The sequence below is a fragment of the Podarcis muralis genome, chromosome 2 (assembly GCF_964188315.1).
Source record: "Podarcis muralis chromosome 2, rPodMur119.hap1.1, whole genome shotgun sequence".
Taxonomy (NCBI): domain Eukaryota; kingdom Metazoa; phylum Chordata; class Lepidosauria; order Squamata; family Lacertidae; genus Podarcis; species Podarcis muralis.
The window spans coordinates 29,731,767-29,743,931 of NC_135656.1; the positions used below are offsets into that span (position 1 = coordinate 29,731,767).

Below are 12,165 nucleotides of genomic sequence, written 5' to 3' on the forward strand. Positions count from 1 at the left end.
AATCGCTTTCTGTAAAATTTGAGTAAGTTGGAGCTGCTAGTGTTTAGAAGCTTGGAGAACATGTCTTGTCATATGTGTGAAATGTATAATGTCTTGAACTATGAATGGAGGCAATATAATCTGTAAAATACTTCTAAGCCTGTGTCTTGCTGTTGGAGAAATTTAATCACTTCTTTGGACTTCCACGCACACATACCCCAACACATTTACCCAGTTAAGGTTTGGGGGCATGAGTTTAGTGGTTTTTAAAACAGTGCATTTAGCTCTACAACTAACACTCCAAAAGAGAATGAAAACATGGTATGGGAGAAAAGAGTGGAGAGAGAGGCAGAAATAACATATGCACAAACTGGAACTTATACAGTGGTGCCCCGCAAGACGAAAAACCCGCTAGACGAAAGGGTTTTCCGTTTTGGAGGCGCTTCGCAAAACGAATTTCCCTATGGGCTTGCTTCGCAAGAAGAAAGCCCATAGGGAAATCTCCGGGGACCTCTTTTAAATGCTAGCGGTGGGGAGCAAAGCCTTCCCCCCCCCTCCGGCCTTCAGAAGAGGTCCAGGAAGGCCGGCGGGGGCCGAAAGGCTTTGCTCCCCACCGCCAGCATTTTAAAAGCAGTCCGGGATAGCAGGGAAGCGCTTCCCGCTATCCCGGATGGCTTTTGAAGGCAGGCGGGGGGGGGGGGGAGCAAAGACTTTTGCCCCCCGTCCGCCTTCAGAAGAGGTCCTGGTCCTGGGCAAAAGTCTTTGCTCCCCCCCGCCTGCCTTCAAAAGCCGCCCGGAGGCTTTTAAATCGCCCCGGGACAGTCCCGGGGCGATTTAAAAGCCCCCGGGAAAGCAGGCAGGGGGGACAAAGACTTTTGCCCCCCCGCCCGCCTTCGGAAGAGGTCGGGGGACAGACTGTCCCCAGACCTGGTCTGAAGGCGGTTTCCATAGGAACGCATTAATTGATTTTTAATGCATTCCTATGGGAAACCGTGCTTCGCAAGACGAAAAACTCGCAAGACGAAAAGACTTGCGGAACGAATTAATTTCCTCTTGCGAGGCACCACTTTATACATCTCATGCTATTATCGATTAAATTACAGTGGTACCTCGGTTTACGAACTTAATCTGTTCCGGAAGTCCATTCTTAAACCGAGGCACGCTTTCCCTAATGAGGCCTCCCGCCGCCGGTGCCCTTCCATCGTTTGGATTCCGTTCTTAGACTGAGGTAAAGTTCGCAAACTGGGACACTATTTCCAGTTTTGCAGAGTTCATAAACTGAATCATTATTAAACAGGACTGTTCTTAAACTGAGGTACCACTGTACTACCAGTTGAATTTTACACCTACTCTCCAATACAGAGTTAAAGGTAAAGGTAAAGGGACCCCTGACCAATAGGTCCAGTCGTGGCCGACTCTGGGGTTGCGGCACTCATCTCGCTTTATTGGCCGAGGGAGCCGGCGTACAGCTTCAGGGTCATGTGGCCAGCATGACTAAGCCGCTTCTGGCGAACCAGAGCAGCGCATGGAAACGCTGTTTACCTTCCCACCGGAGCGGTACCTATTTATCTACTTGCCCTTTGGCATGCTTTCAAACTGCTAGGTTGGCAGGAACAGGGACCAAACAACGGGAGCTCACCCCGTTGCGGGGATTCGAACCACCAACCTTCTGATCGGCAAGCCCTAGGCTCTGTGATTTAACCCACAGCGCCACCCGCGTCAGGAACACAAAAAGGCAAGGAGAGGTAAGGACAGTGACTAGCCAGCAACAACTCTGCAATGTCCGGAACATTCATAGGCAAGGGGGGCAATAAACCAGACAGACACCAATGATTCTAGAACTTTCCCTGTCCTTTACGTATTTTCATTGTGTCCCTAATTCATCTTGGAAAGTAGTTGTACACCATTTTGTGATTCTTGGTTAAGGCTGTAAATCACTTACTTTGTGTGCTGGTAGAAGAAGCCTCAGCTAACTTCTTCCCACATTCACTGCAGAATTTGTGAGATGCAGGCTGAGCACTGCCACATTCAGGGCATTTAAAGCCCTTTTCATGCAATTGCTGATCCAGGGTGAAGTTTTTCCCCCAGCCTATTGGAAAGCAAGAAAACGAAAGAGAAATGGGGTGAGGCGACATTAGTCATACAATTTGCTTGCATATTGTTTCACTCAGTGAAATGAAACTAACTGGAGTAACATTTCATATATTCATAGAGAATTAATAAATGTAGTTCTGCTTAATGATTCATCAGATCCGAATAAGTTCACTAGTTCTGTATTTTAACAGTATGTTATAAACACAGGAACCCACCTCAAACACACACACAAAAATGCATACAGATAGGTTTCAATTACAATAATTCTAAAATTAACATCAGACATCAAAACATAATCAAAGTTATAACTTGTATCTTTGTAGTGAATTTTAATAGTTTTAAACTGCTTTGGCTTAAATGAATTTGACTGAAAAGTTCATTGTAAATATAATATTAACAATACTACTTTTAATACAAAGTATTTTGCCTCATGAACCCTAATGAATTCTTATAAAACTAACCAAGAACAGACATAAAGTTAAGTCATGATGCGTCAAACCTGTCGCAAGATGTTCTAATAAGTAATAATAAAAATTATTTATTACTTATACCCCGCTCATCTGGCCGGACCTCCTTAGCCACTCTGGGCGGTTCCCAACAGAATATTAAAAAATAAATAAACCTTAAAACATAAAAAACTTCCCTAAACAGGGCTGCCTTCAGATGTCTTCTAAAAGTCAGATAGTTGTTTATTTCCTTGGCACCTGATAGGAGGGTGTTCCATAGGGCGGGTGCCACTACCGAGAAGGCCCTCTGCCTGGTTCCCTGTAACTTCACTTCTTGCAGTGAGGGAACTGCCAGAAGGCCCTCGAAGCTGGATCTCAGTGTCCGGCAGGATGGATAAAATGAAAGATTTTTTTTATTTTAAAAAATCTGATTTTTTAAAAATTTGAATCGGATTTTTAAAATAAAATGCTTTTGGAGGAAAAATCTTTCTAAAGATAGTTTTCTATTTAAGTTACATTATAGTCCAAAGGCTATTCATCGGGAAATAAGGATTTGTTTTAAGTTTTTCATGTGTGCTAAAGCTCAATCTACGTTTTTTGGAAAAAAACAACGTTTAACCACAACAGTTAACAAACATGGATACATATGCTATAATGTTATTGATTTAGTTAAATAAATTGTTTAAATTGTTGTTAAGAAAATGATTACTTTTCTCTTTCCAATAAAGTACAGAAGAAAACTTGTCGAAATATAAACAGTTAACTTATTAAACCTCACAATAATTTCATAAGTATCTGTCTGTGTATTTCTAATAGTATAACCAAATCAGTAATTTTTATATAACTGTAGAAACTACTCTGAAAATTTATTATTCCAAAAATAAAACCTTCCTTTGTTTGTAAATATTAAGATTATACCAGCAAGAATGAGTCTTTCAGTAAAATAAATAAATAAATCAAGTCTTACTGACTAGTGATATAAATTGATTTGATTTAAATCAAATTCACCCTGGTGTCTGGGCTGAATGATGGGGTGGAGATGCTCCTTCAGGTAGTCTGGTGTCTAAGCATGTCAGTATTTTGAGTTAAACATTTATTTTGGCAGTGGCCGTGCAGTATGGTATATGTATATTGCTTTAAGTGTGAGCATAGTGGTGATGGGCATTTACCACATCTCTTGCTCAGTTTCTGCCTTCAGTTTACCTACACTTTAATACTACAAAGTGTGCAACTAATCAAAGCTAGTAGTAAGTGGTCTTCTCACCCATGCTGTCTCTTCCTCAAAACCGGTTAGCAGGAGCAGTGATTTAAAGTCTCTCTTGCAGGTACTATTCTTCTTGTAGGCCCATCCCTGTTCTTTTTAGTGTGCCCATTTAGTATCACCCCCAACCTATCTCTGGTCATGATTACAGTATTTACATTTAGAAACTGGGTAAGAAAAAGGTTTCTTTGAATATATACAAAGACACTTTCCCCTTCACCTGTAAGTAACTAACCAAAGAGAAACTGCAGCCTGTCTTAAATCACACAAGAAATGCCATTCACCCTTTAAAGACTAAGAACCATTTCTCCTGTCCACCTCATAAACATTGTGAGATAACACAATGCAGTTATGAAGATTTCAAAGCTTATACTGAATTACTGCTAAACTTTATGTCGGTACTGTACTCCATTATCCACAATTTATCACTGACCAGGAGAGTGCTTTTGTATTGAACTACCAACCCACAATGGTCTCATTGAATCAGCAAGGCCCAATTCAAGTGTAATCTCCCATCGGTTTTCTCTTTCACTGCCTGATATTTTGCTAAATACAATGCAACTTATTTGCACAGCTACTTATGTGCTTTAAGGTTATAGCAGTTTGGCTTACAAGTCCTTAACAGCAAAGGAACATATGTGTGTATTTATTCTCAGGGGGCCAAACACAAATTGCTGCCTCACGATTCCACCTACACTGGCGATGGGAAAAGACAAAGTTGGCTCCATTCCTCAGACTCCTCCACTTGAGACAAGGTGCTGAGGACAGGAAGATCTTGTCACCTCACAACACCTGTGGTGTTTATTTATTTATTTATACGGCTTCCCAAAAGGATCACACCTCAAAATCTCCTGGCAGAAGCCGTCCTTCCGCAGCAAAGAGACAAAGCGGAACTTACACCCACTTAACTTCTGCCTATGATATGCAACTGTTAAAGGATTGGGAAACGTGTCAGGAAAACCCACTGAAGGGTGGCAAGGCCCAAGGCCCATCCCCACACTGGGCACTTGGAGACGGCTGCCATTTTAAAACTAGAATATTGGTGTCAAAATAGCATCTTGGGAACATACATGTTGAAATAGCTTGGACACTACTAACTGAAATAAGAAAGAGAAGAGTGCAGAAGGTCTGTAAATTTTGCCTCAGCTCTTCCCCATATCTAATACTGTAGTGAGTGAGTGAGTGAGTGAGAGATACAAAAGCTTTCACTTCAGCACACACAACCCCTGGACTCCAGGCCCGGGGCCAGATAGTGCAATGGCCCAATCAGCAGCCACTATGCAAATATAACGGGTGATCAGTCTCTGTCTCTCCACCTCACCTACAACTGGTAGATGCAGCTAGTGCTGCACTACAAACCCCAGAATTCATTGAGATTACCTTCTTTATATGTTTGCAACGCATCATTCACTGGTTTCCAGCAAATTACTATTTTTACCACACAAAATGGAACAAATTTCACTCTTTCAAAAAACAAAAACAAAAAACAACCTAGGGCTTTCGCTTAGCTATCACAGCCAGCTGAGGGAGGGGCCCCACCTATTTGCCCCCTGGTACACAGCCACTTCCTTTCTTACCTTTACGGCCCATACTTAGGCCATTATCAAGAAGTTGACCATTCCAGCCATTGAATCCTTGCCAGATCCAGGAGATTAAAAATAAAAAAAGGAAAGTTCAAAAGGGCCAGCGTCTGCTCACGGAAGTGAAACAGAAAGTCGACGAGGGGCGCATGACCCCGCAGCCCAAAAGCAACGAAGCGGACTTTGGAGGGTCTGCCGCTTTGCTTAAATTCGCAATATCATCAGGGCAAAGGTGGGGACCTCTTCGTCTTCCCACCGCAGTAAAACCAACAGCACACCTCAATAGCGAGGGCAATAGCGGAGACCCAGGAAAGCTACCCGCCCCTCCTCGCCCAACTTTGCAAACTGTCCTATATACAGTGGTACCTCGGGTTAAGTACTTAATTCGTTCTGGAGGTCTGTTCTTAACCTGAAACTGTTCTTAACCTGAAGCACCACTTTAGCTAATGGGGCCTCCTGCTGCCGCTGCACGATTTCTGTTCTCATCCTGAAGCAAAGTTCTTAACCCGAGGTACTATTTCTGGGTTAGCGGAAGCGTCTGTAACCTGAAGCGTATGTAACCCGAGGTACCACTGTGTAAGAGATGTAACAAACCGTGCCCCACTCCCCTTTGCAGTTCCACTCCGTTTAATATCCACGCAGGTGCCGCCGCCACCCACGGCCGGAGAAAAAAGCAAACGGGCAAAAGAACACAAAAACGTGTCCCAGCCCTCCCCCCACCCCGAGCTTGCAAGAAGTTTAGCAGAAGCGACAGCAAAAGCCATCCCCGCTTGGAAGCGAGCAGAGGTTTCTATCCTAGGTGCCTGCAAAAGGTTTTAACGGGTCACGCCGCGAAGCCGGCCAGGTTGCTTCCCTAGGCGACACCTGCCACCTTCGTGTTACTCACCTCGGCTTAACTCCGCAATGGCTACCCCGCAGCTCAGCAGAAAGGAGGCTTCCCCACTTCTGCGAAGCCCGCTCCTCTCTGACGCACCAGCAGCTGAGCAAGGCAAGGCAAGCCGGCAAAGTTTCGCTTTCCCCCTCGCCGCTCGGCTTCTTCTTATTGGAGGATGCGCATAGTTTCGTTTCCGAGCGCCACCCCACCCACCACCGCTCAGCCTCGCCGCTCCGTCCGTCCCTCCCTCCCGGCTGTAGCCGGAAACGGGGAATTCCCGATGGCCGCGAGACATCCAAGGGCAGGGCTTGGCTTCGTTCCAAACCGGCAGAACGGGGGAAGGGACAACGGGTCACCACCGAATATCCCCATCCATCGGCAAACACCTTTTGACGCAGCCCAGAGCTACGGAAGAACGTAAGGAAGGGGTCTGCCGGATTCAGGCCGAAGGCCCGTGTGGTCCAGCACCTTGTTTTCACAGCTGCCCGTGGGAAGCCTCCTCTCGCAACACGATTCCCAAGATCCTGTATGCAGAGGCATCATAATATAGTGCTTCGAGTCAAAACATCGTTATCTTTTTTTTTTTCTGCAGCCATCCTTAACCTGTTTCTTGGTGCCGGACAAAAATATGGTCAGGCCTTTGGTTCTTAATTAGGAGAGTAACTAGTTATGCAACCGGAACCTTTGACTTCCTTAGGAGGGTTCAGGCTAGATGTCAGACCTGAGTTGCACCACCAGCCACCAGAATGGAAAGGGACCACGAGCCTCATCTAGTCCAACCCCCCAGCAATGCAGGAATCTTTCACCCAATGTGGGGTTCGAACCCATAACCACCCTGTGAACCTGTTGAGGAAAATCGTTATTCGGCATAAGCTGGGCAGTCATGTTTTTTAAGGTGCATCTGTAAGTGCTTTTGATCTGTTTGCAACCGGGAATCTTCAGGTTGCAACCTGGCTACCCTAATTTATTTATTGTATGCAAGAGATGGCATGAGCATTATTTTTTTTTTACTGTGCTGCTGTTAATAACAGGCAAAAGACAAGAGCTGCCAGGTTTAAATTACAACTCTTGTGATCAAGAATGAATAATAAATCTGATTTAAAAAGAAGTACAAATTGTCTGGGGAAATTGTGGTTTTAGGAAAAATCTAGAGCTGTCTGTGTCTGGGAGGCATGATTTTCAAAGACAGGCCTACCAGAATAGAAAGCAAAATTAATGTTTTGTTCTGCAAGTGTTCAAGTACATTAGGGGTGTGGGTTGAGTCTTCTTGGAAATGTTTACACTTCTAGAGTTATACTTAAAATGAGTACTCTTTAAATGCACATTTATGCACACACACAGGGTGGCTGGAGGTCTGGTTTCTTTTCGTCTTCTAGTGCATTATTGTGCTTGAGGACATTTTAAGAAGAATGGAGCTTATGTCTCCTATGGATTTATGTAACACTCAAGTTGTCTTAATAAACTGCTGTTGTGAAATGGCAGGTTGTAGATCATCTGCCCTCACACAGTCTTCTCTGGAGCAATTAAACTTTCTAAAGAGCTCTAGGAGCCTGTTCTAGAATGATAACCAAATGAACCAGACAAGAAAATCTGTGTTCCTGACCATGCATAGGGGAAGGATGTTTATAGAGAAAGGTGCAAAAATTCACAGGCCATCCACATAATGGCAATAAGCATTATGTATAACCCCCTCCAAAAAAGAAAAAACATGTTCATGGAACCACAGTCCATGTGTTAGCCTTTTAATGTTGAACAGAGAACAAGCAGTCACTTAATGTGGGACATTGTATACCTACCCCTTTGTTGAATGCCTTGCAGTAAACCTTTGCTTGCGATCATTTAAAAAGAGAAGTCTGCTGAATGGTTCTGTCAGTTCCAGGAAGAATGATGCGTGTACATCATGGGTAAGCAAACTAAGGCCTGGGGGGCCGGATCCCGCCCAATCACCTTCTAAATCTGGCCCGTGGACGGTCCAGGAATCAGCGTGTTTTTACATGAGTAGAATGTCTCCTTTTATTTAAAATGCATCTCTGGGTTATTTGTGGGGCACAGGAATTCGTTCATTTTTCTTTCTTTCAAAATATAGTCGGCTCTGCACAAGGTCTAAGGGACAGTGGACCGCCCCCCTGCTGAAAAAGTTTGCTGACCCCTGGTGTACATACTTTTGTATCAAGAAACAATTTCCTGCAGGATTGGGTAAGGGTGCCTGCACCTATTGAATTGAGCTCATTTATGGTTGAAACAATTCAACCCCCATCCCCAAATAGTTTGGTTTAAAGATTATTTTATCAACCAGAATTTAAATAATCCAGCATTTCCCTAGTATAGCACATAACTACAAGTCATTGTTAATGCAATGGACGTCTTTTTGTAGCAAACATTTGGTTTATTAAATGGACGTCTTTTTGTAGCAAACATTTGGTTTATTAAATGGAGTGAGCAGCAAAAGAGCTCTTAGACATTGGTGAAAACTGACCATGGGCTCATCCATAGTAGGATTCCAAGTCTACTGCTCTGTTAGCACAATGAATTGGAACACCACTGCTAATGACATCACTTTAGCCAATGCATTGTGTAAGCACAACTCTGAAGCAGACCATGAGTATTGCTTACTCATTAACAATGTGTAGAAGAAGTGTGAGGTTTGTTGTCTTCACATCAGATTCACAGCTCAATCACTCAGTTCAAATGTCATATTAAACACAATCATAATTTAGTGCAATGAAAATCAGGTACACATTTTTTTTGCATGCATGTTCAAAAATACCAATTAATATCTATGTTTTTATCCAACAGAAGTAAAAGTTCTTTCATAAGGGCAAAAGAGGGGGGATAGGCTAAAGGCAACTTAGGTCACACCTAAGTGTGTGCTTTTTAACTGAATTGCTTTTAAGGCAGCTACCTGAAACTATTTCCTTCACTAAGCACTGACATAACTTAGGGCCATGTTCACACTCATTTAACTGTGTACTTATAGTTTCCAGTGCTGGGTTTCTAATGTGTTCACATGTTACCCAAAATATGTATCCTGTACTTCTTTATAAAATGCTTATAAAAAACTACTGTTTGATGCACCGTCTCTGAAATCAGCTTCACACCCATCAGTGTACTTCAGCTGTTGCTAATTCATTTCTTGCCAAAGTGTGAACATCATTGCACAGAGTAAAATACCTGAGAGGAGGAGGATTAGTTCATTGCCTCTGATCCAGCGGCCTGTGACACTACACATCTAGTTCTGGCTATTGAATCCAATTGCTTTTTCTATCCCTTTCTTTGAATGCAATTGAATCACTAACTTGCATTTTATATGGGGAAAATGTATAGTTAGTTGTAGGGAGGGTGGGTGTTTCCTTCAGCTTCTGAAGCAGTAATTATTCCTAATATTATGCAATTACACTTTCAGTTATGATCTCCTTTAGGTTTTTTTTTGTGTTTGTTTTTTTTGCTCAGTGCAAGGAAAGCAAGACCTAAAAATCCAGTACTTTGTTCTTCAGTAATTTTTTTTAAAAAAAATGGTTTGGCAAGAAGATAGGATGCACTGTCTGCCGTTGATGCTGCTGCATTAACAAAGTCTTCGTTCTTGTTTCAGAGCGGCAGCCACTTTCCAGGCAGCGATACACTGGGAGAGCAGGATCTCTTCTGGGAATGTAGCCTGTAGTTCTTCTAATATGTTGCTCCCTTTCGTTTCAAGGTATGAAGTAAGTGTTTCCTTAAGGCTGGGAAATAGAGAGTGAAAAAGAGGGAGTGAGCACAAGTATAATCAGCTATTCTGCAGTACATCACACTGTTCAAGAGCACAAAAAGAGCTACATTCAGGTAATGAAGAAAATATGCAAAGATTGGACTTGACAGGCTCTTACCTCCACTTGGGATCGAACACCTCCTGAGCTTTGGGATGTTTGAGCTTCAGGATGATCATTTCGTGCAACTCTTGGAGGAAGGACCCGAGCCCAGCCTGTATAAGGAAGGCATTGAAGAGTTCTGTGTTCTCTGCAGTAAGCTCATCTTTATAAGCTGCACCAACCTCTGCGAAGGGATCCTGAAAGGTAGATGGTAAGGAAGAGAGACACAACAGCACTGTTAGGAGCAGAGGGGGAAACAGAGAAATGAATCATCAAGTTATCACACACTTTACCCCACTTTGTCCTTCCTACCCTTTTCAGATGCAGCAGCTGTTCAGATTTATAGCACGAAAGGAGCTGCCACAGTGCAATGGTGTGCTCGAGGTGACACTGGCTCAGTGCCTGAAAGAAACACACAAACATCTGTTTTTTGAAAGAGAGTTACAAGTCAGAACTAGTTTTATAAAAGCTATGAAAGACAAATTTAGAACTGGGGTGGGGAAGCTTAAAAGAACCCATATATAAGAACTTGAGCAAAAACAAGTTATGTGGCACCTGATTTACAAATTCAGTACATTAGTCTTTAGGCTGTCATAGGGCACTTGATTTTATGCATTTTTCCACTGTAGCAGACTAATACAACTAACCCGCCGTAACTATAAGCAGGGAGACTGGCAAGAATCAGGTAACTGAAGCAATCTTGATGAGCAAAAAAATCAACTAATTAACAAGAACAATTCAAAAAAATAAATCTCATCACTTGCCGTGCACTCTCCTGCATCACTTGTGCAAGAGTAGGGACTGAATGCAGAACTCGCACTGAAAGTTTACCATTGCTCATTACCATCCCCAGCACGCATCCTTCTAAGAATGTCAAGAAGGGCATATTCCCAACTCTTGCCATACTGTTAGCCTCTTTTAATTAAATGTGTCTCAACACTGGCTGCACTAAGCTGTTCTAGGGGACTGCAAAGGGCTACCTGAGAACATGTGCCTGCAGTCACTCCTACCTGAGGAGCAAAGATAAATTATGAAGAATATGGGTCAGGGAGAAAGGTAGCTGCCTTCCTTGGACTGGGGGCAAGTGATATATTTATTATTTTACTCTAGCCTGGTTTACCCTCACCCCATAGAGACAGGTTAAGGCCCTGATCCCCTGCACTCACCTTCAGCACGTGGTCATTTGTCTGACTGCCCATTTGCAGGATATCTTCAACATATTCAGTCAAAGTCATCTTTGAGTCTCCTCCAGCCTTAGCCAGGAATCCTAAGGTTATTTCGGTGACAGACAGCGCTTCACAGATGTCACTGTAGGATAGCAACTTCCCACTGATCATGCCAGTTGTGGAATTTGGAAGAGAAATCTGTAATTCAAGGGAACAAAAATCCACCAGAATATATTCATCACTGCTTCCTTTTGCTTTAAAGAAAAGATGAGCATGCAATGCAGGCAATCCTACAGGATATAAAACAATTATAAAATATAGCCAAATGCAGCATAGGCTGTCATAACTTCACGTTCAGTCTCCAGAGAGCAAATATAGTATAGTGTTGGACTAGGATCAGGAAGAAACAGGTTCAAATCCAGCGTCTCCCTTATCTCTTTACCATGAAGCTCATCTCAGAAGCCTACCTGGCTCAGCTTACTGTTGATATCATTGAAGAGATGCTCATAATTTTGCTCATGTCTGTACACCAGGGTTGGTATGCCCTGTTAGGGAAGAAAGCAGAAAATATGCCAGTGAGCAAAGCTTTGCAATAACTTTCTCTGGGATGAGAGATGGATCTTACAGGCACCAATAAAGCTATGTGGCAGCATCACGATCCTTTTATACATACTTTCAATGTGATTAAGGGCTTCCCCTGAAGGAATCTACTAGCAAGTTGCTGCTCAATTTTTTCCAGATCGAATTCCTGGAGGGCCTCCCCTCCTTTCTTCATGCTATATTGGCAGTTGGACAGGATCAATGGGATCAAGTCCCTCTCCACATTGTAAGCGATCACATGTAGATCTGTCACTTCAGCAGGGCTGACAGAGTATCTGTTTAGAAGGGGAGGGAGAGCACAAGAATGAGAAATCTTGCTCTGC

At 43.1% G+C, this 12,165-nt stretch overlaps 2 protein-coding genes across 2 annotated transcripts in view; both read right to left on the bottom strand.

Annotated features, from left to right (window-relative positions):
* The window catches only part of LOC114588958 (E3 ubiquitin-protein ligase RNF213-like), a 93,729-nt gene extending 87,334 nt beyond the window's left edge, over positions 1–6,395 (bottom strand). Inside the window, exons 1-2 of the mRNA XM_077924089.1 lie at positions 6,247–6,395; positions 1,922–2,068 (exon numbers count right to left, since the gene is read on the bottom strand). The gene's annotated coding sequence lies outside the window, so the exon portion shown is untranslated. The remainder of the gene's footprint in view (positions 1–1,921; positions 2,069–6,246) is intronic.
* Positions 6,396–7,960: 1,565 nt separating this feature from the next.
* LOC114588968 (E3 ubiquitin-protein ligase RNF213-like) overlaps positions 7,961–12,165 on the bottom strand; it is a 57,887-nt gene continuing 53,682 nt past the window's right edge. The window contains exons 41-46 of the mRNA XM_077920131.1: positions 11,916–12,117; positions 11,710–11,787; positions 11,243–11,440; positions 10,389–10,478; positions 10,095–10,273; positions 7,961–9,950 (exon numbers count right to left, since the gene is read on the bottom strand). Coding sequence (XP_077776257.1) covers positions 9,797–9,950; positions 10,095–10,273; positions 10,389–10,478; positions 11,243–11,440; positions 11,710–11,787; positions 11,916–12,117 — 901 coding nt within the window. The 3' untranslated portion in view covers positions 7,961–9,796. The remainder of the gene's footprint in view (positions 9,951–10,094; positions 10,274–10,388; positions 10,479–11,242; positions 11,441–11,709; positions 11,788–11,915; positions 12,118–12,165) is intronic.